Source organism: Urocitellus parryii, chromosome 2, assembly GCF_045843805.1.
Source record: "Urocitellus parryii isolate mUroPar1 chromosome 2, mUroPar1.hap1, whole genome shotgun sequence".
NCBI classification, from domain to species: domain Eukaryota; kingdom Metazoa; phylum Chordata; class Mammalia; order Rodentia; family Sciuridae; genus Urocitellus; species Urocitellus parryii.
In genome coordinates this window covers 121,830,633-121,858,460 of record NC_135532.1, presented here as the reverse complement: position 1 = coordinate 121,858,460, position 27,828 = coordinate 121,830,633, and the positions used below count along the sequence as shown (strand labels likewise).

General features: G+C 37.1%; 1 protein-coding gene and 1 pseudogene across 1 annotated transcript in view; both read right to left on the bottom strand.

Annotated features, from left to right (window-relative positions):
* Positions 1-27,409, bottom strand: part of Ppm1l (protein phosphatase, Mg2+/Mn2+ dependent 1L) — a 272,306-nt gene extending 244,897 nt beyond the window's left edge. The window contains exon 1 of the mRNA XM_026412088.2: positions 26,215-27,409. Coding sequence (XP_026267873.1) covers positions 26,215-26,613 — 399 coding nt within the window. The 5' untranslated portion in view covers positions 26,614-27,409. The remainder of the gene's footprint in view (positions 1-26,214) is intronic.
* Positions 3,000-3,085, bottom strand: LOC113199216 (small nucleolar RNA U3; annotated as a pseudogene).
* Positions 27,410-27,828: the final 419 nt, after the last annotated feature.

Sequence of the window (27,828 nt, the reverse complement as noted above, 5' to 3'; positions counted from 1 at the left end):
GTAGATAGAAAAAAAAAAAACTTGATTTCTATATGTTGATTTTGTATCCCACTACTTGGCTGAATTTGCTTATCGGATCTAGAAGTCTTCTGGTGGAGCCATTAGAATTGTCTAAGTAGAGGACCATACTATTTGCAAACAGGATTGATATCTTATTGCAGAGGTATAATAATAAAAATAGCAATAGAACTGACGTAAAAACAGACACACCAATGGAATGGTATAGGAGACACAAAGACAAACCCACACATATACACCTTCACAAAGGTGCCAAAAACATACAATGGATAAAAGACAGCCTTTAACAAATGGTGCTACAAAACTAGATATCTATATATGAAAGAATAAAATTAGATCGCTGTCTCTAGTCCACATAAAATTCACTCAAAGTGGATCAAAGACCTGGGAATAAGACAAGAAACTTTGCAACTGCTAGAAAAAAACATAAGGGAAACAGTCCAACACATAGGGGCAGACAATATCCTCAACAGGACTCCAATAGCTCAGGAAATAATACTAAGAATAAATAAATGGGATGGCATCAAATTTAAAAGCTTCTGCATAGCAAAAGAAACAGTTAAGAGTGAGTAAAGAAAGCCTATAGAATGGGAAAAGCAGTCAGTTATTCTTCCAACAGAGGATTAATATACAGAATATATAAAGAAGTCAAAAATACTCAACACCAAAAAACAAAAACCCATTCAACAAATGGGCAAATGAATTAAACAGACACTTCTCAAAATAAGAAATAAATGGCAAACAACTATATGAAAAAATGTTCAACGTCCTAAGCCATCAGGGAAACTACACTGAGATTCCATCTCATTCCAGTCAGAATAGCAATCATCAAGAGTATAAACAATATTAGAGAAGAAGAAAGGGAAGGAACAAGGGAAAGGAAGGGGAAATACTGGGGAATGATGTTGACCAAATTATACTGTTATATTGTGTGCATGTACAAATATGTAATAAGTGCTGCTATTATTATAAAAATATGGGAAAAAACAATACAAATAAAAATAAATGCCAGTGAGGATGCGGAGAAAAAAGGAATGCTCATACACTGTTAGTGAGAAAATAAATTATTACAGCCATTATAAAAATCAGTATGGAAGTTCCTCAAAAATCTAAAAATGGAATTACCATATTATCCAGCTATACCACACCTCAGTATTTACCCTAAAAAATTAAAGACAGCATGCTTTATGGAAACATGTTTTCCCATGTTTATAGCAGTACAATTCACAATAACCACATTATGGAACTAGACTAGGTCCATTAAGAGATTAATAAAATTTTTAAAATGGGGTATATATACACAATGGAGATTTATTAAGTCATATGAAGAACAAAATTATGTCATTTGCAGGAAAATAGATGAAACTAGACAGCATCATGTTAAGTGAAATAAACCCTACTCAGCAGTATGTTTTCTGTCATATGTCGAAGCTGGAGAGAAAAAAGAGATCTCATGAAAATAGAAGGGAGACCAGTAGGGTAGAAGAAGGAGACGGTAGAAGAGAATAAAGTGAGATTCAGGGGAATGAAATTGATTAAGTTATGTTGTGTGCATGTCTGAATATGCCCACAATGAAATTCACTATGCTGTATAATTAATATGCATCAATAAAAAGGTACGAAATGGTTGCTAAAAGAGGAAAATTTTCATTAGTTTCTTAACTAAAATAAAACATCACATTTAAGAGTGATGATGATGATGATGATGATGATAACTCAATAAAGCACTATGATGCCAGGCACTGTGTCAAGCCCTTTAAATATTCTGTATTTTAAAGCAAGATAATACATTCTTATATTTCAAGAAAAAGAGTGAACTCTGTGTGAGCTATAAATATGTATGTCTACAACCCAATCCCTGGCAGGAGTTGACACAACCTGATGTTGGTTATATCATGTTATCTTTGGCTGAGTCTAAATCTCCTATGCTGTCAAGAAGGAAAGAAAAGCCCCTTCACCCACACATATCCTAAGAATAAACATGGAGTTTAAAAAGAATCAAAATGTCGGGTGTGGTGGCACACGCCTGTAATTCCAGCAGCTCTGGAGGCTGAGGCAAGAGGGAATTCAATGCCAGTCTCAGCAACTGAGTGAGTCCCTAAGCAACTTAGTGATTTCCTAAGCAACTTAGTGAGACCCTGTCTCAAAACATTAAAAGGGCTGGGGATGTGGCTCAGTGGTTAAGTGCCCCTGGCTTCCAAAAAAACTCTGGTGAGGCCTGTAATTCTTTAAGTACATTTTGAACAAAGATCTAATGGAGTCTTTGCCATGAATAAATGGGAAGCAAAAGAATGGCCATTTTCCTTTTAGCATCCTGAAGACTTAAGATCAGTCCTCACCAATTTAACTTTCAGGGCTAAAGAAATTTTGTTATAATATCATTATATTACAACAAACTATCTGCTACTAAAATTAAATTTCTAAAAACCATTTATCAAATACCTTCCATTTTTTCAATACTGATGGGTTCTTTACGTCCTTTATCTCAAATTATTCATAAAAATAGCTACCATTTTAAAAAACAGCTACCATTTACTGAGTACCTACCATATGCCAGGTACTACTTTATTTTTTTTAATATTTATTTTTTAGTTTTTCGGTGGATACAACATCTTTATTTTATTTGTATGTGGTGCTGAGGATCGAACCCAGCACTCTGAGCATGCCAGGCGAGCTCACTACCGCTTGCTTGAGCCACATCCCCAGCCCCCAGGTACTACTTTACATGCTTTATATGTATTAGTTCATTTAATGTCATAATAAGCCTAAGTAGTAAATATTATTATAATCATTTTCTTTTTTAAGGTAAAGAAACTAAGAACTAGAAAAGTTGAGGAACTTACGAAAGAACACCCAACTAGAAGATAGTAAAGATTTGAAGCCAGGCAATTAATTGTGAGAGTCCACAACCTCAGCTACTGTACTCAACTGCCCCTCACCGCTAAGTGAAACAGATTTATCCCCAACGCAGAGAGGAAGATACTGAGTTCAGAGTGTGTAAGTTACTTTCCCAAGGTTAGAAAGCTTAGTAACCTACTATAGAAATGATCCCTGAAAGTATAGTCTTTGAAAAGAGCGCACTATAGGGATACGGCCACATCAATGATTATAGCGGCACAATTCACAATAGCTAGACTGTAGAACCAACCTAGATGCCCTTCAATAGATGAATGGATAAAAAAAAAATGTGGAATATATATACAATGGAGTATTATGCAGCAATAAGAAACGACAAAATCATAGAATTTGCAGGGAAATGGATGGCATTAGAGCAGATTATGCTAAGTGAAGCTAGCCAAGCCCTAAAAAACAAATGCCAAATGTCTCCTTTGATATAAAGAGAGCAACTAAGAACAAAACAGGAAGGAAGAGCATGAGGAAAAGACTCACTGTAAACAAAGACGAATGGGGGGAGAGAAAGGGAGAGAGAAGGGAAAGGATTTGCAAATGGTAGGAGACCTTCAATGATACACAAAAGTATAAGAGGTTATGATGGGCAAGGGGGAGGGGGGAAAAAAGGGAGAGAATTGAACAACAGCTGAGGAGGCAGAGAGGGAAGGTGGGAGGGGAGGGGAGGGGGATAGTAGGGGTTAGGAAAGGTAGCAGATCAAGACAGTCACTAATATGCCATTATGTAAAAATGTGAGTATGTATCAGATGTGATTCTGCTATCTGTATTTGGGGTAGAAATGGGAGTTCAAAACCCAATAGAGTCAAATGTATGAAAGATGATTTATCAAGAGCTCTGTAATGTTTGGAACAATCAATAAAAAAAAAAAAAGAAAAAAAAAAAAGAAATACATTTTCTCCACAAAAAAAAAAAAAAAAAGAAAGAAAACTTAGTAACCAATGGTCTAGATGCAAAATTAGGTCCCTAGGATTTCAAAGCCTATGCTGTTTCTCTTCTCAGCCTACTAGAATCTGAGATAAAGCAGAACTGAGAATTGAAAGGAAGCTATTTAAGTTGTATTTTCCCAGTACCACTGCTTTCTTCCTCTATGCATTAAGATCTTTTGGGTCATACATCTGCTTTTTACAGAGTTTAGAAAGTTTTATTACAGCAAAAATAGCTAATGTGTACGAACACAGTAACTATAAGTGACTAATACAAAATAAAACCAAGAAAAGCACTTTTAGACTGTTTGTTGTGAAAATTTATAGGAAGCAGATCAACTAAACCCTTTTATTATGGGTTATGCACAAGACAGAACGTATTTTTTCATACCTTATTCTTTATCAAGGATGGTCTTCACTGTTTTCTACAAGCTCTTTACATGGGTTTGAAAGAACTTCAGGATCCAAAGTCTTTAAAGTTCTCAAGACAGGTTTTCTGCAAAGTCTGTTCCTGGGATAAAACAAGGTTCTTCAATCTTGTCACTAGTCAAAGTTTGGGCTTTGGTAATTCCTTGTTGTATGGGGTTATACTGTGCACTGTCAGATATTTAGTAGCATCCCTAACCTCTTCTCCCTGGACACCAGTAGGACAATTTCCCTTACACTCCTCACAGTTGTGGCAATGTCTCCAAACATTACCAAAAATCTCATGGTGATGGAGGAGAGAAATAGCACCACATTCAGAATTGAGCCAGGTCTTCAGTTCTAATAACACGTTATTATTATTCTTTGACCTCTTACTTTTGTCCTTACTTGTATTTTTCTTATCTGTACTTAATGCTTTATAAGCATTCTTATTTATTTTGCATATTCAGGCAAGTTTATATTTTTATCTCTCCCATAGCTATAAGAAATCAATTCACTGGATTGGCTCAACACAATGTCAAATAACTCAGATGCCCCTTTGGAAAAAAGTGAGTAACTCTGAATAAGAGCATCCGTAAGCTGAAAATTCAAAATCCTAAAAATACCAACATGATGCTTTAAAAGTTTCAGATTTTCAGATTTCCAGATTAGAGATGCTCAGTTGGTAAAATCTATGCAAATATTCCAAAATCCAAAGAAACTCTCAAACATTTATTCCCCAAGTACCTTGGATAAAGGATTCTCAATCTGTACTAGACTTTAAAACTTTCCTGTACTAGTCTTTAAAACTTTCCTATATTTAACAAATCATATCTGATAAGAAGTTGGTATCCAGAATATATTAAGACCTCCTGTAACTCAACAACAAAAAACAAATAACCCAATTAGAAAATGGGCAAAAAACTTGAATAACATTTCACCAAAGATGATAGGCAAATGACCAACAAGTATGAGGAAAAATATGCTCAACTTTCTAATCACTAGGGAAAATACAAATCAAAAACCATACCTTATACCCTGTAGGATAGTTATTATTAGAAAAATAGAAAATAACAAGTATGCAGAGAAACTGGCACCCTTGTACGTTGTATAAAATGGTATACCTGCTAAGGAAAACAATATGGCAATTCCTCAAATTTTTAAAATAAAAACCATATGATCCAGCAACTCAATTTCTAGGTATACATCCAAAAGAACTAAAAGAAAGATCTCAGAGAGATACTTTCCACACTCGTGTTCACAGAAGCCCTGTTCATAATAGCCAAGAAATGGAAGCAACTCAAATATCCATCAAAGGATGAACAGATAAACAAATGTGATAAACATATACAATGGAATATTATTCAGTCTTAAAAAACAAGGAAATCCTGCCACAAGCTACAACATGAATCTGAAGTACATTGTGCTAATTGAAATAAGTCAGTCACAAAAATGCAAATACTAAATAAATCTACTTATATGCACTATCTAAAAGTGTCAAATTCAGAAACAAAGTAAAATGGTGATTATCAGCTGCTGAGGGGAATAGAAAATGAGGAATTGATTAATAAGCAAAGAGTTTCAGTTCTCCAAGAAAAAAAGGTCTAAATATTTATTGTTTATTAATGTGAATATACTTAACATTACTGAACTGTATGCTTAAAATGGTCAATTTTGGTATGCAGTTTTTACCACAGTTACAATTTGTTAATGAGAATATATCAGAAATTATTAAGACTAAATCCTCATAGTAGAAGAAACGGAAAGGCTACTACGACTTTCACTTCAATAATCTTCTCTGATTCCATGATAAGACTAATTTGACAAACATTTATAGGACACCCAGTCTGTACAATGTACCAAGATAGTACAGCATATCTGAAAGTAGACAACTAAACCATAAGTCATAGTCTTAATGCAAGCCTAAACATTCATAGCCACAACTCTTTCTCAATTCAAGGAAAGCAAACTCGTTTTTCAGCTTAGATTCTATACTGAAAAGGGAAGTTTAATCTAACCCTTGAAGAAACATCATATTTTCATACTATGAGACCATCGTTCTCTGGATAATTTTATGGGGGGAAAAAAGCACAATGCAACTTGTTTCCCACACAGAAGGATATGATAAAGAGGTAGCTACCGGTGTTAGCTGTTAAGAATTATTTTGGTTTTCAATATGATTCATAAAGCTCCCAAAAGTAGATAATACCCATTTTGTACATGAGAATTCTACAAATTTCTCATGCTGTACAGACTCTAAAATGCTATTCTTTTAACTCTAAATGTATACATATATAAATGAAAGAAATAGCATTTTGTATATTACATATACATAAACACATATATGTGTGTACATATATATATGTATATATATTATATGGAAAGAGAAAGATGAATGATATAAGTATTCACACCATCAATAAGCTGTTTTCTGGTTTTTTGTTTGTAATTTATCTGATGATTCTCTTTGAGTACAAACTAAGAATTTCAAATCTCAAGTCTATGATCAAGTTTCTGCCCACAGGTAGCTGAAATTATTCATTTACACTTCCCCACACTTTGGTACTCACTATATACTATATATAATTTTATTCTGCATGATCCTTTAAGGAGGGAAACTATAGATTGAACTTTCTTTTCAACTGAATTCTAGGATGTGTTCTCCACTTACATTTGAACATTGATACATGTTCCCAGCTACTCAGGAGGCTAAGGGAGGAGGATTGGAATTTTAAGACCAATCTGAGAAACTTAGAACCTGTCTCAAAATTAAAAATAAAAATGGGCTGCAGATAGACCACTGGGTCCAATCCTCAGCAAAAGGAAGGAAGGGAGGAAAAAAAAAGAAAGAAGGACACAGGTGAGAGGGAAAAAGAAGAGAAGGGAAGGAAATAAAATTGATACATGTCTAACATAATCCATAACACTTCTAACCAAATAATTTAACCACCTTTTGAAGGGCAGACCAAGTTAAGTTTGAGACTGTTGCCTAGCTTCTTTAGAGGAGCCACCCTCAGTTCACAAAACTTTTGCCTTATACCAAAAAGAGTTATCTGGCAAAATGATGAAAACCACTTGCCTAGGACAACCTTCAGATATCTACATATTTAGCCTGTATTTTCTTTGGTCCTTATTTAAAGGACTTCTAGATGAAAAATACATTATAAAAACTGCAGGAGATAATGAGAAAAACAAAGAAAGTAAACATGAACAATGGTATAAGTGAATTACTTTAACTCCTCAACATAATCCTATTCCCATAAACTTGAAATATTTTCCACAGATAATCTACAATATTTGAAACTGTGCTGACAATATCCCCAGATGAGCACCTTGTCAAACATGTCAGCACACAGCAAAAGACAGCATAGTAAGGAAGATGATGTCTTTTAGATAAATCAGGCAGACATGAGAAATATTTTAATCTAAACTCTGCCACTTAGCTTTTGTATAATCCTGAGAACACTGTTTTAGTTAGCTTTTGCATTACTCTGACCAAAATATTTGACAAGAACAACTTAGAAGAGGAAAGGTTTATTTTAGTTTGTAGTTTCAGAGACTCAGTCCAAGGTTGGCTGACTCCATAACTCTGGGCTAGAGGTGAAGCAGAACATCATGGCAGGAGGATGTGGAAAAGGAAAGCAGCTCAAGACAAGGCAACCAAGAAGCAGACAGCTTGCTCACCAAGGACAAAATATAAATCCCAAAGGCATACCCCAGTGAACTACTTCCTCCAGACAACCCCTACTTGCCTACAGTTACCAGCCAGTCAATCCATATCAATGGATTAATCCACTGATTAGATTACAGTTCTCAGAATCTAATCATTATGTCTCTGACCATTCCTGCATTATCTCACACATGAGTTTTTGGGCAACACCTCATATCTATACCATAACACATACAGGAGTCTGAGCTCTAGTTTCCCTAACCTTAACATGGATTACAACAGCTGCCTCCAAAAACCATGAAGATTCATTGAGAGACCCGGCATATAGTGTATGCTCAACAGTCAGAATGAGCAGAGTTAATTTCCAACAGATAGAAGTGATAGCAGATGCAGTCACACAACTTAGCATTTCCTTTTCATTTATTAGGCATCATTATTTTTATAATTATTATCAGATGTCATTATCATTAGAACACAAGCACCTGGCACAGTACAGGGTATACTGTAGAGACTTAAGAGACATGAAACTGAAGCAATCATACAGTCAAAGGAGGGAAAATTAATATGATCAAGCAAGACTCCATGGAAGAGCTGGAAACTGAAAGGAGCCTTGAAATTAGACTAAGTTACAGTTATAGCAAAGAGGAATAAGAACATCCTCAAGGATGATATAAAGGTAACAAATCACATTAGGGGCATGTGTATCCATTAGGGATTCAGTCAATCACAGACTAAATTGGCTACCACAATATTTTTTGCTGGGGATCAACAAAAGGTAAGAGTAAGGGAAAGGAGTCAGCAATGCTATTAAATGAATCAAAATGATTTTTTTCAGAGAAATAAATCATGGTTACTGGAAATCAGAGATTGTTTTTTAAAGAAACAATGTATATCCCAGTGGGTTTAGAAGACTGATCTATCAGACATTGTGAGTGAACTGAAGAAGAGAGAGATCAGAGACAAAGTAATCAGGAAACCAGATCACAATCCCAGCATGAAGTGATACATGCCTGAATTAGGATGGTGGCATTGTGACTATAAAGTTGGAGACAGGGATGAGAGTCAATACAGAAAGTCTCACAGACTGCACGAAGAGGAAAAAAGCAAAAGACGGCATGGTAGTTTCAAAAGTGAAAGAATGATAGCTCTATGAGAGGAAAAGAAAGCTCTGGGGAAGAAACTAATCTACAGACAAAGGTGGCAAATTGGCATCCAGACAGACTGTTATCAACTTAGCACCCAGAAAGAAAATGTTAGATTGCACATAGAGATGCAGGCTCTAGATGAATAGAGGGGATCACAAAGGATGGCTGAATCCATGGGAGCTGTAAAGATTCTGATGCAAAGAAACAATGTAAGTCCAGCACCCTGAGCAGAGGCCTCCATGAAATCCATATTTGGCAAAGGAAACAAAGTGCCAAAGAAGTCAGAGAAGGAGGGAAAAGAAAAAGAAAAAAAGCTAAGTGGTGTCACTAAGGCCAACGAAGTTAGTCTCTGTCAAGAAAGAAAAAAAGAAAGCCAAAAAAAAAAAAAACAAAGAAGATAAGGGCTGAAAACAATCCATGATACAAGGCAATTATGAGGAGGCCCCTGGAGATCTTCTAAATCCCAACTTGGAAAAAGTGTCAGGTGGCAAAAAGAAATGAGTTAAGCAGGAAGAAAGTAAAAGCAAGATAAAGTCTATGTTTCCCAAGGCAAATTATTCAGATTTTTAACATGGAATACAGGAAAACCAAGTATTAAGAAATCAAAAGACTCTGATAATAAAAACCGCCTCTGGTGATCACAGATGCTAATCTTCCTCTCTGTCCTCCCTGTTTCATCTGATTTCCTGATTACCTTGTATTACCTCTCTAAACTTATTTCTAGCCCGATCTTTTGGGTCTCTCTTCTTTCAGTAAGAAAGAGTTATATCCAATCGTTCTTTTCCTTTTCACTTCTCCTTTTCACTCACACCATAGAGACATGGACAAAAGTCACAGATTTTACAAAATAACCAAAATGCACTATTCCTCTCTATGTCCTCAAAAGAAGGCCATATTCCAAAAAGTACATGAAAATATCTTCAACATTATTTTCCATTGGGAAAATGAAAACTAAAACTACACTACTACATTGACACACCTACTAGAATGGTTAGAACTTGAAAGATTAGCAAGAATGTAAAACATCTAGAATTCTCACACTCTGCTGATGGAAATGTAAATAATACAACCACTTCAGAAACAGTTGAGTCATTTCTCTGAAAGTTAGTACATATTTACCAAGATGATCCAGCCAGATATTTACCCAAGAGAAATGGAAGCACATGTCCATATAGAGACTTGGAGATGAAACCTCAAACAATCCAAATGTCTAACAATTTTGACTTATCCATACAATGGAATACAATTCAGCAATAAAAATGAATGAACTATAATATAGACCATTATTGTTTAAATAAATTATTAATAGATGAAATTATATGGATTTCAAAATGTTTGTGTTAAGTGGGGGAAAAAGCCAGGAAAAAAAAGAGTGTACATTAAATATAGCCATTTATATAAAATTTTATAAAATTAAACCTAGTATACAATGACAAAAAAACGGGCCTTAGAAATTAGGGAAATTTTGATAAAAGAAGGAGAAAAAAGGAATTACCAAGGAACATGACAAAACATTTGAGTAAAACTTATGTTCATTATCTTGAGTGCAGTGATGCTTTCATAGGTCTGTAATTTTATAAGTTATACAAAACTAATATGTATAGTTTATGGTATATATTTATCATATACCTCAATAAAGCTGTGGTATTAGACAATATTATTTTCCAGATTTTTTTTTTCATGAAGAAGGTGGATATCCTTATCCCCACAGCATAAATCTACCTTGGAGACTTGTGGTGAGGACTTCCCTTTGGTCAAGTGGAAACAACATTCAGGCACTCCCACTGCTACCCTAATTTTAAGAAAAAAAGAAAACACCTAGCTGTCGTTTCATCCGAGAGTTCCCTCTTAAGCATGCCTGCCTGTACTCTTTCATATCTAAATTTGTTTGCATTGTTACATAATCCTTTGGGGATTATATAGCTCTGCAGAACAGAGGAGGAGCTGTGACCTGTGGCTCTCATATGAAGGTGTACAGAACTTCTCAGGCCACTGTTAGGATTCTTGATGCCCAGAGTTTTCAGTAGCAGTCACTTAGATCCCCTGGATGTTAAAAACTACAAACTTCATGTCCAACAATTATTTACTGCTTTGTGAGTCTCACTCTTAAACTAACCCAAGACCATGTTTACCAAAACAGGTTAGGCCTTAAGCTACAATATCAGATGCTCAGAAGAGTTTCCAGGAAGAGAGGAAAGGAGTGAATGCCCAACTGGCCTCTCTTCTGAAATCACTAGAGAAAAAAATTCTTCAGGGTCTCAAGCCAGAGGCAACAAAGAAACAGCAAAAAAAAAAAAACTTTTTCTACATATTTATGATTATAAATTACCAGGCTGAGTGCCCAACTCTGTATTCCCATCTGGTTGCAAAGCTAGGCTGGCACTTTGATTAAAAATAACACATTCAATATGGCATTATCTTCCTAAAATTGACTTAAAAATAATGAGGATAAAGTAATCTTACTTCTAACTCCAAAAGTCACATATTTATTCTCTTTTGTTTCTATAAAACTCTAAGACTACATTTTCTCAAAGTGATCACACACAGAAATACATATTATGCTCTTTAAGAAAAGATTTCTAGGGCTTGAGTTGTAGCTTAACAGTAGAGCGCTTGCCTTGCAAGCATGAGGTACTGGGTTCAATCCTTAGCACCACATAAAAATAAATAAATAAACAAAAATAAAGATATTTTTTAAAAAAGAAAAAGAAAAGATTTCTATCACTGCATAAAAACTCTCAAAATGTTCAACTGCTTATTCTATTATCATACACAAGTTACAGTGAAATGGTAATATTTGTGAATCTATACAAATACAAGATACTTTTTATAACACTTTTTATAACACAGCATATTTGATATGCATATTCTTCATTCTTCATTATAAATTACTATAAAGTACATTTATAACTACATATTACTCTCAAAGTAGTGATTTCATTACTCTCAAAGTAATATGTCAAAAAAATAGACACTATTCTTTACATGCAATTTGAGAGATCTTTCAAGGGAAATTTTGATTAGATATGATTTTGTCTTTTATACCAACTTGGGATCTAACTTCACTCACTATTTAACTATTCTGTAAGTAGTCACAGTTTCCTTACAGGACAGATAGTAGAAATTAGGGAAAGGATTTTATGCACAGCAAATTTTAAATAAAATAAAGACAATAGGGTCAAGGGTATTGACCTAACTAACTCTGTCAGTTACAGAGACCTTGCCCAGCATCTTCAAGGCCCTAGGTTTGATCCCTAACACTGAAAAAATAATAATAATAATAATAATTAATAAAATGAAGACAACCTTCACCAAAACTGGCAGATGGGCCAGGGCAAGATGGCTCCAGATCTCCCCTTCCAGAAGTCTCATTCCTCTGTAGCAGTCCCCTCTTACCATAGCCTAGACCACTGCTAGCCATCTCCCTCCAAAATGAGTATAAATGAGCTGAATCTCCCAGGAATCTCCTATTCGGCCTGGAATAGATTAGAATGTTTTTAAAACAACAAATTTTTTTATATTTAATAATTAAGGAACAAAAATCCTACTGGATCTAACCCACCAGTTCATTGTCTAAAATAGGAGACTGTAAAGTAGAAAAGGACAGCCAACAGCAGAACTGTGGTGACAGTTCCACATTCATCAGTAGCTTTAAATGAACCTACTGAATCAATAATCGTATATCAAAGAGAGAAAAATCCACCTTGCTATTCTATAGTCAGACCTCTTCTTATTGCTGGTTACACGGAACACAGAAAAAGAACTGTTAGAAAACCACCTTTTAGTAGTTTTTTGTTTTTGTTTTTTTGTTTTGTTTTGTTTTAGTTGTAGATGGACACAATAGCTTTATTTTACTCATTTATTTTTATGTGGCACTGAGGATCGAACCCAGTGCCTCATGCATGCCAGGCAAGCACTCTACCACTGAACTATAACCGCAGCCCCTCTTAGTAGTTTTTAAGATTTATCAGGATCCAAAAATAGCAAATTTATCTTTCAGTATTCAGGTAAAACCACTCTAAGCCAATTCAAAAATAAAATAGTTTCTGTTTTTCTAGAAGCCACTAAAGTTGATTTTTTTACCCACATCAGTACACTTTACCAATGAGATTGCTAACATGCAGAACAAGGAATGTTCCAGGCTATCTTCTCTGAAACCCTTTCTCACTTGTATGCTCCATAATCATTTCTACTTCCCCTTCTTTCTAGCTAACAAAACTCTAGTCTTACCTTTCTAGGCTTTCATTCTCTCCAGAAGAGGCGTGGGCTCCTCCCCAGACCCAAAGTGAACTAGGATGGGTCAGTTAATCATGCAGATCATATTCCCATAACCAAGTCATGTTTAGGCATGTACTGCACCATAACTTTGACCTATGAGATGTGAGGAGTAATTTCTAGGAAGGTCTTTTTCAGGGTTAAGGAACACAGGACAGAAAATTTCTTTCATGTGTCTGGACTGTAGTTACACAAAGATGGTTTAGTAATTCTAAGTATCGAATCTTGCAACTATGAGGAGAACATGAAGGGAATTTCCAAGATACTGAAATAACAACTGTTGCTAGTATTTAAGCTGCTTCTACTTGAATTTTTTTACAATCAAAAACTTCCAAATAATGCACCATCTAGATTTACAGCAGGAACTTATTCCACCTGTAGCATAAGCCTCTGACAGTAGACATAAACGACAAAACCAACCAATCTGTGAAACTGCAAGATGACATTTCCTTTATTGACAAAGCAGCTCTTACAAAGAGGAGCTGCTATTGATCACTGGAAAACTATTTTCTCTTTGATACAAATTACTTTGTATCTCCCTTTTTGAAATGAGTTCTTACATAAATTTGATGTAATTTTTATTTAATATAATGGGAGGAAAGGAAATTTTTAATTATAGAAGTCTTACTGACTTAAAAATATAACAGCCTAATCTTAATTTATGTCTCTCTGTTGAGGCTAGTAAGAGAAATGCCCTTAAACAAGCCAGCTCTTCACATATAAAAATGAATTTCCTGAGAGAAAGAATTATAGAGAAAAACACATTCTCCAGGGAGAATGTGGAATCTCCTTGATGAAAGTTTTTAAAAATAGATATTTCATGAAGACTTAGACTCTATATTTAGATTAGATAGCAATTCAAAATCCCTGCCAGAACTATCTAAATAGAAAAAAATGTATTTTTTAAACAAAAATTTATAAAAACATCTAAGTGTGAAAATAGAAGTAAAAACTTCTTAATCTCAAATTCTGTAATAGTCATATGTAGATATACCTATGCAAACCAGCTATTATAAAGAGTTCACTTCATTATTCTAGGGTACAAAAAAGCTGAACAGTATAATCAAAAATTCTACTATTTTTTAAATTTTTTTTAAGTTGTGGTTGAACATAATACCTTTATGTTATTTATTTATTTTTATTTTTATGTGATGCTGAGGATCGAACTCAGTGCCTAGAATGTGCTAGGCGAGCGCTCCACTATTGAGCCACAACCTCAGCCCCCAAAAATTCTATTAAACCTTTATTTACTTTGCTAGAAAATGTCCAGTGACTAATTTAACTGAAAATTAATTTATTTAATTAAAAAGCAGAGTAACTGTAATCCCAGAAGACTGAGGCAAGAGGATCACAAGTTTAAGACCAACCAGGGCAACTTACCATTTAGTTCAGTACTTGCCCAGAATGTATGAGGCCCTAGGTTTAATCCCCAGTCCCACGAATAAATAAATAAATGTGCTGTGTGTGTGTGTGTGTGTGTGTAAAATGAAAGTACTAGAAATAGTATATATAGTTAGAAAATTGCCATTGCCCAGAAGATTCTCCTTTTAAAAATACAATTTTAAAATATTAAGATCTATTCATTCAAGGCATTAAACCCCCACTCACATCTATAATGACCAAAATCTGGAATATTAATGTTGAAAAGCAAATGCAAATAAGTTTTCATTTCTCCAGGGAAGTCACAAGGTTTGCTACCTTCTTATACAACTGAAAACTAGTCTTTGATTTAGCAACTTACACACAAAGATCATCTGTCAGCTGCTCACACAAGATGGGACTCTTGGATGGTATGGTAAAAAGACTGTCAGTCTTTGTACAAACTAAAATCATTTTCAAGTCATTGTAGACCCATAAATGCTTAACTTGGGAAGCAGACAGTTCTGTATACATAAGAAAATGGTGTCTCTCTACTTGGAATTACTGTACAGTGTACATCTCTCACTAATGTATGCAATGGCCCCAATCTTACCTTCAGGAGCCCCATGCCCAATCAGAACTCCCCTGTCTTCTAGGAATGGAGGAAGATAAGTTTCATTTATAACAAACTCAATTGCTATAGCCCTCTTTCATTCTAGAAAAGTTGGAGGAAGCTAAATTTTCATTAAATTGGGCCCTATTATAAAGAAATAGAAATAGAAAAAGAAAAAAAAGATGAAATATCTCCTTAGAGATGAAGTGGTGAAGTCTTTAAGATTTGTTTTTTCAGAAATATTATATCTTGGGTTGGGGATGTAGCTCAGTGGTACAGCACTTGCCCAGCATTCATGAGGTCTTAATTCCCAGTAGTCAAGCTTTCTCATACACAGACTTCAACTTCACTGAAAGGACATCAGTTTATCAGTATATATAATTTTTATCTACAAGAATATTTATTGAAAATGCTTTGTATTTTTCAAAGGAGAGCCTACAATTATAAAACAAAGTTATAAAAGTTATTAAATTCTATTAACCATGTAGAAAATTATGGCTTCCTTTGTTTGTTTAAACTTGGCCTTTAAAGATTTGTATTAAAAACAGATTATAACTATCTATGACCAAAGCCTGGGCTTGACTTAAGGATGGCTAAGAGAATAATGTATTAAACCACTGGAATGGAAACACAGGACCAGTATCTAGTCAAACTAAACAAACCAACTCAGTATTACAAACAAATGAGAAAAAGACATGTTGCTGTTTAAAATAAACAATCATTAATCATAGCAAATAAGAAGTCATGTTCAAGGCCAACTTTAGCGAGATCCCAAGCAATTTAGTAAGCCCTAGTCTCAAAAAACTATAATAATAAATTGACAAATATATTTGTTAGTTTATTTGTTAGTTAGATGTATTAGGAAATTATTTTAGTTCTCAAAAAGGAAAACAAACCATCGGTGCTTCAGTATAAAGAGAAATTGCACAAATATGCACACATATATATTTATCCTAAAGGCAAGCTTTTGTACTTCAGAGTAAAATATAACAAATTATTTTGATTATTGTAACTGGCTATGCTAATGCCACTCTAATTTCTACACAAGCCTTTCATAAGCCAACACGAAAGAATATTAGGAATACTCTGTAGTAGGAGAGATATTCTGCTAGAAAAAAGTGGAATACGTCAGAACTCTGTTTGAATGTAAGGTATCACCTGCTTTACCTTCTGATCCTATCTTTTCATAATTACAGACTTTTCTAGGTAATTATAAGATATACCTACCAACATTTGCAGCATAGAATTTTTAGGGACACCATAACACATGATAGGAACATCAATCATATAAGAAACCCAAAGTCCTTCTGAGCAAAACTAGAAGACAAGGCAAAGTCCATGTAACAACACAATCAGCATTTTACTGCCCAAATTATGAGATTTGTAGAACTTCAATCAGAAACTGAGAGCACCAGTTCTGGAGACAGATAGTTTTAAGTCTAACAGCAGTTTCAAATTTTAGTTTTACCACCTATGAGCTGAAAGAGAATTTGGACAAACTGCTTAATGCCTCTGGGCCTTAATTTTCCCATCTACAAAACAGGAGTAATGTAATAATAATGATTTTACAAAGTCTTAAGAAAATTAAAATTAGATAACATATAAAAAATACTTAAACTCTGCCTAGCATATTACAAATAATGTTAGTCATTATTGTTACTAATATTGCCACCAGTAATGGCTTATTTCTCCTTTGATCCAGAAATCCCAATTCTGGCAATCTGCCCTAAAGAAATAATCCATACTTTTGTAGTAGAAACACAAAAATATTTATTACAATGTTAATTACAATGGCAAAAAGTTAGTAAACTAAGCCAGTTGGGGTGGTGCCCTCCTGTAATCCCAGAGGTTCAAGAGGCTGAGGCGGGAGGACTGAGAGTCCAAAGCCAACCTCAGCAACAGCCAGGTGCTAAACAACTCAGTGAGACCCTTTCTCTAAATAAAATACAAAAAATAGGGCTGGGGATGTAGCTCAGTGGTCATGTGCCCCTGAATTCAATCCCGAGTACCAAAAAAGGAGGAAAGTAAATGAATAAAGCAGCAGAGTAATTTATTAAATATCCATCTATTCAATAAAACATTACTCCATCCCAAAAAAGTAAGAAATAAAAATATAAAGAATTAAAATTAAATATAAAGAATTACAGAGCAAGCCAGCACAGTGGCACATGCCTATAATCCCAGCAGCTCAGGAGGTGAGGCAGGAGGATCATGAGTTCAAAGCCAGCCTCAGCAAGGACGAGGCACTAAGCAACTCAGTGAGACCCTGTCTCTAAATAAAATACAAAATAGGGCTGGGGATGTGGCTGAGTGGTTGAGTGCCCCTGAGTTCAATCCCCTGTATGGCCCCCCAAAAAAATTATAGAGCAAAATAACTGTGTGTTTACAGTAATATACAAAGTTTTAAAAAATAAAATAAAATTATTTTATAACTAGCACAATTTATTTAAAATGCTCATAAAAAAGATCAGCAAGCAATATACCAAAATAATAGCAATGAATGTGTCAGGGTAATAAGACTTGGAGTTACTATTTTTTCTTTTCTATACTATCTGTAACGTCATTATATTACTTTTATTATTTTAAAATCAACTTATTTTAAATGTTTTACTTGCTTTCGATTTAATATTCATTAAGATTATTATAACATTAATAGAAGTTAAACCACAAAAATATATTCCTGAAGTGGTTAAAAATCAAAATAGAAATTAATAAAACAAATGCATTTCAATATTAAACTCTATTATTTTTTCAAAAACAAGTCCCTAATGAAGGGATCACTTAAATCTGAGATTGAATGATCTACATCTTTTAAATCACTGTCAAGATAATGAAATCATTTAAAAGCACTAAAGGCATTGTGTAGTTTTTTTGCTCTTAGAAAACCTACTCTTTGTAACAAAACCTAAATTAATCCTAGTAACAAAGTAAAATGTTAATAAAAGCCTTTCTATTTGATTAAGTCAGGTACTATATAAAATATATATTCTTATTTTAAAATGTGTCCATCTAGAAAAGTATAACAGAAATGTTTTATGAATTGACAAATTAAATGGTGAATGTATACTTTATGAATCCCAGAAAATGTCAAAATACAAGGGACAAACAAAACAAATTTACATGCAAACTCTCTATAGTCCAAAGTATGCTCTTTTTTTCCATCTAACCACTCTTTTTAATGTTGATAGTTCCACACTAGGAATCTTGAAAATAGTTTTGCCACATAGGGGTTCTGCCATCCACACTCAGCCTACCTCTCAGCTGTGGCCCACACTCCTGGGCTTCATCTTCAATGTTTTGGCCCAGGCTTCCCAACTGACCCTCCCACTTCACACTACTATCTTCTTTATGTAAATCAAATCCTTTATGTAGATTATAGGAAAAGATTACTAAAGCATGGATTTTATTCCACCTTTTGCTCAAAAATATCCAGTGGTTCTCCAATATTTACAGAACACAACCCAGGCTCCTCAGACAGCTTTCAATATCAGTCCTAACAACAGTTCCAGAAGCATCTCCTACTTTCTTCACTTGTATATCTAACCCATAGGCCAAAACTCCTAAACTGTGTATCCCAGCATACTAGTATACTTTGTCATTATTAGTATGTCATAAATAATTGTGACCAATAATGGCTCAAGTACCAAAAAATGTAAATTATCTACTTTTTTAAAAAATATTTATTTTTCAGTTTTAGGTGGACACAATATCCTTATTTTATTTTTATGTGGTACTGAGGATTGAACCCAATGCCTCATACATGCTAGATGAGCATTCTACCACTAAACCACAACCCCAGCCCAAATTATCTACTTTTTATAACTAAACTAGCTAAATGCAAAGGCATGTGCCTATACTCCCAGCTAACAGGAGGATGAAGCAGGAAGATGACTTGAGCCTATGAATTGAGGCCAACCTGGCTAACTACTAAAATTCTATTTCAAAACAACACTAGAAAGGATTCAAGTTTATTCCTATGATTCCACTTGTTTGACTGCATTAGAAATGGGGGTGAACTGGGAGTGGTATCATATGCCTATAATCCCAGATACTGAGGAGGCTAAAGCAGGAGGATCCACATTTAAAGCCACCCTGGGCAACTTAGTGAGACTGTCTCAAAATAAAAGGGCTGGGGATGTGGCTCCGTGGTAGAGCACTTTCCTAGGATGTGCCAGACCCTGGGCCCAATTACCACTAGTACCATCCCAAAAAAAAAGAAGGGAAAAGAAAGAAAAATAAATAAAAAATAGTGTGAGGGACTGGGAATATGGCTCAGACCTATGTTCAATCCCTACCACCATAAAAAAGAGAGAGGGGTGGAATTTGTGCCAGAACGTTGGGAAATACTTAAAACTCTGGGTTCCCTATGAAGGTGTGTTATACATGAAATCTTCTCTGTCACAAATCACAATACAAAGACACATTCCAAACCAGGGTTCCTGAAAGAGTAGCATCATTGAGAATACTCTCCCCTGTAAAGGGAACAAGCAGCCTGCCTTGCTTCAAATTATGGCAATTAATCTTTTGGTGGATTGAACCCAGGACCTTGTACATGTAAGGCAAGCACTCTACCAACTGAGCTATATCCCCAGCCCATAAAAATCTTTCTTTTTTGGGGGGAAGGGGGGCACTGATGGTGTTACCAGGGATTGAGCTCAGGGGCACTCAACCACTGAATCACATCCCCAGCCCTTTTTTGTATTTTATTTAGAGAAAGGGTCTCACTGAGTTGCTTAGCACTTTGCCATTGCTGAGGCTGGCTTCGAATTCTCAATCATCCTGTCTCAGCCTCCAGAGCTGCTGAGATTACAGGGATGCGCCACTGCACAGGGCTTGGCAATTAAATTTTAAAAGCCACTTTTCTGTTCATAAAAAGCAAGGGGAGAGGAGGCAGAGTGACTCTAGAGGAAACCAGAGACTGGGAGAAGAACTACTTTAGACCATTGTACTCCATCAAGATGGGAGACCATTTCTTGACAGGTTGAAGGCCAAGAATTGTATTGCATAGGTCATCTACTCACAGTGTTGATATGAAATTTACTTTCAAATAAATTACTTAACAAAAAAACAGCTAATCTGTATAAACAATATCAAGTATATCAAAACACAAATAGTACTCAAATACAGAGAAAATAATAAATGGGCTTTTAGATGACTACTCTTGGAGAAAGCCTGCTCTAAACAAATGGGATACCTGTCTTCAAATTGCACCCACATTTTACTTCCTCCAAACCATTTCCACACTTTTTCTTCCACATGTAATGTCATCTTCCCCTCCTCCTTCCACCCAATTTTTCTACAGAAATGACAGGATACAATCAAATGTCAATTGCTCCTCAAAATTATCCAAGACTCTCCCAAGCTCCCTCAGACAGGCTTGCACATCAGGTAATGGGCATCTCATAGCTCTTCTAGATAAAATTGCATCTTGTAACTCTGCTATTTTTTAAAACCTCATCACTGCAAATAGATAGGCTGTTCCCTGAGGGCAGAGAATGCACTGATTCATCCTTGGACATCACACAGACAACTGTTTTCCACATGTGGCAGAAAATTTTGGCTTCATTGAACTAAATTTCTTAAAAACCTGATTGAAAGACGCAAGAAAATCAGCAGTCAGAAACACAAGAGAGGATTTAATTGGGAGGAAGAAAAAAAGCTTTGTTTTTTCAGCAGAAATTTTAATGTACCATTTTAAACCAAAATAATCTGACTTTCCTCTTAGGCCATAGGGCGTTTGCCAACACCAAATCTCTAGGCTTCTTCTATACCATTATGTGGAATCAAACATTTACTAACCTCAGTTATAATGTCTAAAAAGCAGATCACTCACTGTGCCATTCATAATTTATTTATTCAGAATATATCTTATTTCAGAAGGATCCAATGAAAATACATATGACACAACAAGATAAAATGACATATCTAAGAAGAAAAAGAACAAAAGAAAATTGAATATAAGGAAGATAAGCTGTCCTGGAAGTAAAGTTTATGCATCAAATAATAAAATTATGTGCATGCTAGGGGTCAGAGTTGGGCTCTTCACACTTCCAGCAGCCAAAAAACACAGGATAACTCAGTCTGTCATGATTCAATATCCTTAAGATAAAACAAAAAAGAATTAGAATATTTTTACTCCCCTGGTCTTCATAAAGAGGATGCTATATAATGTAACAAAGACCCAAGCAACATCCTTGCAGTTGATTTCTCAGACAGCTTTGGAAGACCATTCTTAGAACAACCCTCACAGATAACATGACAATAATAAATGCAAATGCTGGAGAGAAAGGCTCCTTGCAGGTCTAGATTCACCAGAAACAGACTATGTTATCCAGACTAACCTGAAATAGAGAGGCCTCATGCATCACTTGCCTTTAAAATTATAAACAAAGTTTGATATGCATATCTGTTTTTTTCTGGGAAATATGCCTATAGTTTCATAACATTCTCAAAAGGAAGCATGACTCAAGAAAAGTTAAGAATCACTGATCTAAAGAACTAGGCTGGATTATGGGTATCCTTCAGGCAACCATCCATAAGCATTTCTCTTCTGAGCTTCTGAGAAGTATTGCACCTAAATGTGGAACTGATATGAAATGTGGGACTTTTTCAAGTCATGTATCAACTGTCAAGATATATATGACTTTCCACTGGACTATGGTGGTTAAGATGTTTCACGTGTCCAAAATCTTTTAGTAACACCCATAAACATATGTAACACATAACAATCCATTCCCTGCATGAGTTTCAGCTATGAACACTGACAAAGAACCTCAAACGATTAGTGATATTTTTTCTACATAGTATTTGTTTTTAATTTATTGCCTATGGATAAAACTACAGATAAGCCCAAAAAGCAGTCATTTTCTTAGATAAACATTATTTTGAACTTCAAATTTTAAAACTAACAACCCTTCTACACCAATTGATACAATCTGAGCTTTTTTTTACTTTTTGTTTTAATCTTACATTATACCACATAAACTCATAGCTTTAGATATGTATATACAGTCATCCTTCTCCTAGACTAAGAGATTAAGATGTCCCAAATGTCCAAGAGGATCAAGTGAAGAAGCTGGCCTGTAGGAACTTAGAGACAATAGTCCTTAAGATTTCATCCATCTAAATGAAATCACAGCTACCTAGAATCTAATTTTCAGCATATCAAGTCCAGAGATATATTTCTGTCAAAAAATCCATGGTTGCCAGATGCAGTGGTGCATGCCTTAAACCCAGTGGCTTGGAAGGCTGAGACAGGAGGATTGCAAGTTCAAAGCCAGCCTCAGCAAAAAGCGAGGCATAAGCAACTCAGTGAGACCTGTCTCTAAATAAAATACAAAATAGGGCTGGGGATGTGGCTAAGTGGTTGACTGCCCCTGAGTTCAATTCCTGGTACCCACCCCATGCCCAAAAAATCCATAGTTGAATAGAATTAATACATGCTAACCCAACTCATAAGAGTTCAGTTACAATTAGAATACCAATTTATTAATTAATCATAGAAAATACTCCTTGTCACTTATCAGAAAATTCACATGTGATGGCAGAATGCTGCTTTATTAATGTACATATAAACAGAATCCTGAATTAGTAATCAGAAGTTCACCATAAGTTAGAACGAAGAGAGAGTTTCAGGAATACCTAAAGAATTATCCTTGCCTTATATTCATCTTTCTAGAGATCAAATTTGTGGCTTCCCCTGGTAGCGTCTCTCTCCCTTGAATATTACCACCACAACACAGCTGACTTCTCAGTTCCTGAGCTTTCTTCTTCCATACCCTTCTGTCCATTAAGCACTTCTCTAGAAGGGCATAATAAAATTGATGAGGGTATATACACCTTACATGCATTATTATCTCTATTTTTAAGATAAGAAACTCCCAGATAAAGCAGTTTAAGCAATTTGTCCAAGGTCACTACTAGTCTAAGGCAGGACATAAATTCAAAGCCAGATCTCAAGTCAAAGCCTATGCTTTTAATCTTGCAGTAAATGATGCCTTCACTGTTTTTCTCTAGGCCTCCCACTTCTCAGTTTGAGTTAAATGTCCCTCCTCTATGTTCCCATAACACCAAAAGCATGCTATGGCTATAATTTTTTTTTGTATAAAGGTCTATCTCTCATTAGACTGAAACTTTTTAAAGATAGGGGTTATGTCTCTATCATCCTTGTATTTCCGAAGAGTGCTATTTCTCTGCGCAAATATGCAAACCAATTTTTCCAGTGGCTTAATATGAAGATCTATAAACTAAAGCCCTCAAACTAGCAACGTAGTCTTTGGAAGGTCACAGTTTCCCCAGCAATCTAAAAAAAAAGTGGAACGAAATGGGTATACAACAATACAATAGATATACAAAGATATACAAGGTCCCTTCTAGATCATCATTATAGGTGGGTCTTTGCTTCTTTATTAATGTGAATTATTAGAAATAAAATTAAGCTCCTCATTTATCCTCTCTACCACTCTAGAGACTCTGTGTGTGTGTGTGTGTGTGAGGTGTGTGTGTGTGTAATGGAGTACTCCTTCTTTTCTGAAAGGACGTAACTGTCATTTATAACAAATCAAACAGCGGCACCCTCCTCTGGTGAATGTTAAAGGAGTTAAAGAACACAAAAGACAAGAATTAGACCAGGGGATTGTCTTCAAATGATATATAAAGAAAAACCTAGACAGAAATAATCCAATAGTATTTGTTATTACTATAGTCTCAACAACAACTAAATAGCTCCTTTTATAGCACTTACCCTATTTTGCCTTAAACCACAGCCAAAATGAATGAACAGGCTGCACATGGTAAAAGGTTATAGAGAGAACCATTATTCTATTTCTGAGGGTATATTAATTATTTTGCAAACAGCATGCATTTCAATATAAAGCACAATGAAAATCATAGTTTGGCTAAAAATGACCATATTTTCATTTAATATTAAAAATTTAATGAAAAAGCCAAGTACATATAAAACAAGATAGTACTGGAAACTTTCAACCTGAAACCTGCTTGGGTCTTCAACTTTCATGTTTTAGAAAATGAATTTAGAAGAAAAAAAACTGTAATCACCCAATCACTTATACACACAGGCTCAAAACATGCCAATATATCACATCTAGACCACCACAACCCAAAGTTTTACAACATTACTATTATATCAAAACCTTTTAATTAAAAGTAAAATTGTGCTAAGACCAAAATCAGATTATCATTAGACAAGAATTTTAATATAGGATAAAGTATGTTTACTAAATGATTTACAAATGATAGAATAATAATTTCCTTCTCCCCTCCTGAGTCTAGGGACATAAAATGAAAATACAGACATTCTGACTCAAGAAGACAAATCAGTCCTTATACTGGCAACCTTATCATTCAGCTATGTTTTTGCCCAAGTATGCAGTGTCTCTTCCCAATTAACTTCACATCTTTCATCTAGGCTGTGGTCAAGGAGAGTGAAAACCCACATCAGACAAAAGGCTACAAAATTACTATTAGTAAGAAAATTTCATTTTTAAGATAGACAATAAAAAAGACTAAGGTGAATGGAAAATAGCAAAAACTGATTTCAGTTCTATCAAGAAAGTTTTCTAATTGTTTTTTTCATTCTTGGCAAAGTGGGTTCTACAGGGCAAGTAGAACAGAACCAGGGAAAGATTTGCAGATGGTGGGTGGAGAATGCAGATAAGATAACCAATTGAAAGTTTTTTTCAATGTTTACCCAAAATCAAGGCTAAAGAACAAGCAAATGCCTGAAAGAGAATGACAGTCCCTACAGTTCCCTACAACCCACACAACAATCAGAGAGCAAAGAAGGGGAATCAGGTGGGAGTGAAGAAGAATAATGGGGGGAAAAAGAAAAAGAAAGGAAAAGAAGAGTAAGAAAGTATGCTGCCAAAGGGAAAGGGGTATTAAGCAATGAAACTTTACAAACTGTCCAAAGAAAGATGGGGTGACTGGCCTGATGTGTTTTTTTTTTGTTGTTTTGTTTTTGTTTTTTTTTGGAGCAGGACACTGGAGCCACATTTGTCAGACTTAGCCCAGGTCCAAGCCAAGGACAGGAACCAACACTCAGTAAACTAAGTCCCAGCAAACCACCCAGATGCAGCAGAAAAGTGAGAGAGACTTAAGCTGGCCTTTAGCCCCATTTCCTGCTCCCAAATGAACCTCCAAACAAAGGTGTTTACAAGCAAGGGGACATCTGCACCCCCATGTTGACTAGGACACAGGGGTGAGGTCAGGGAACAGGCAGCTCTTTGGGCACGGGTATCTCTGCATAGGCGGGGGGCATCACGGTCCCATGAGGCGATCTAGCTTTAAAAAAAAAAAAAAAAAACCTTGGGCCAGCGAGGTGCTCTCTGTTGAACTTGCAAAGTTGATGGCCTTGGGAGGAAGAGCAGAGCCACTCTAGTTCCTCCCTAGAGTGAAGGCAAAGGGAAAGAGTCACGGTTTCCTTCACCCTCGACCAACTCTCTACCTTCCAGATTTTGTCCATTTCTCTAAGAATACATCAAAGATACTGTCTTCCTTCTTTGTGGTAATGCATCCTCAAACTCTGGAACAGGGGCTCTGAGGCCCGGGACAAAAGTTCACTGGAAATACCATTAATTCTTCCCGAAAAACTAGCACGGTCATTTGGCTTTGGAGTCCTCATATTAAAACAGCACGAAATACGTGGTGAATGACTCTCTGCTAAACAGGTCGCTCGGCTCCAAGGTCCCCATACAGCAGTGTTTGGGGCAACTTGAGCCACATCTGTCCAGACACCACGCCCCTCTCACCCAAGTCCTACCCCGTCGCACATGCGACATCCTGTTGTTTACACACACACACACACACACACACACACACACACACTCACACACACGGGTGGGGGGGGTGGAGAGCGCACCCAGTGGAACTCCTACCTCGCCGCCGTGCCCATCGAAGATCCCAAAGATGGACGGGTGCGTTTTGTTGGCCAGGTCGGTAAGAACTTCGAAGCGGTCCTCCATGTGGTCTCTTCGGCCCTGGATGGAATACACCGCCACGTTATGGCTCTTGAACTCCCAGGTCTTAGAAAACTCGGCCTCCAGCACGTCAAGCCCTCCAAGTCGATCGTTCTGCATAATTTCAGCCACCTTGCCCTTCACCATCTTCACCGCGTCCCGGCTGGACTTGACGATGGTCTTTACTTCGTCTGTGTGGAAGAAGTAACTCCAGAGCGCTAAGCTGATGCACAGCAGGAAAAGCGTCTCGGGTCTAAGCAAGAAGTAGCGCATGATGCGACCCAGCAGAGACAGCAAAGTCATCGTATCCTCTATCATTTATTATCACTAGAGCCCCAACCACCAGCAGCGACGCGCGCCCCGAAGGCTCGCCGGGTCTGAAGCACTGCGGGGACAGCCCGCCTGGAGGGAGGCGGAGCAGTAGCCTAGGGTAGGGGGAAGAAGCGCACGGAGCCGAGCAAGAGGCAGATGAGCTGGTGGTTCCAAACCCGCGCCGCAAGCAGAGGCAGTTTCCCTTTTGTCTCCCTGCCTCGGCGGCCCGGAGGCCGGTGCCTGCCGCCAGTGCCGCTTCCCCTCCTGCGCCCTTTGTGAAACGGCGGCAGCCGCGGCGGCGGCGGCGGGGGCGGTGGTGGTGGTGGTGGTGGCGGCGGCGGCGGCGGCAGCCTCGGGTGCCGGGGCTGGGCGCGAGGAACCAAGTTAAAGTTGCGCCGGGCGGGTCTGCCGCGGCAAGAGGGAGTTCGGGGCGACCGGGCCCGCGCGATCCCTCCGGGGGTGCCCCCTCGCGGCTCCGGGGAGCGATCGGCAGGTGAGGAGGCTGAGGGCACGAGAGCCCGGCGGGCAAAGGATGCAGGTCCCCTCAGTCGCTGCTGCAGAGGGCGCGGAGACAGCTGAACGTTCCGACGCCTTCACACACCCCGGGGGGCCCAAGAGAATAAAAGTTTTGCAGGAGCCTGGGCTGAGGCTGGTAGACGCAGAGCCCGGCTACACCGCACAATCCGCACTGAGCCGCAGGCGGCCGGCCCGGCTCAGCCTGCCTCTCCCCGGCACCTCGCGGCTCGGCTCGGCTCGGCTCGGCTCCTTTCGGCTTTGCTCGCGCGCCCCTGGCTAGCACTCAGTCTTGCGCTAGCCCCGCCCCGCGCGCGTTCGTCCCGCCCCTTGAGCTAGGATTTGAGACAGTGAGGTACTCCCCAACGAGCTGTCAGAGGCTGAGGAAGCTTTGTGGCGGCAGGCTAACGCGGGCAGACCGGGCCAATTCAAGCGAACCGAGGGGGAGTGAAGGAGCGCGTCCATTGTCTAGTTCTTGAAGACGGTAGTTCCTGCCTTTGTGCAGGCTCCCGGAACAATATAATCTCCTCCTAGTAGATCGAGCGTTAGTTTTGTGGAAGCCACTGCTGCTCTCCGGGAAACAGAGAGTCGCACGTGAGTGTCCCCCCTCCGGCAGACTGGAAAATAGTACGCTCTTCGCCTCGCCTGACATAAGGCAAGCGAGAAGGGACGCACTTATCCCGACTCACAAAAGCGAGACCGAGAGAA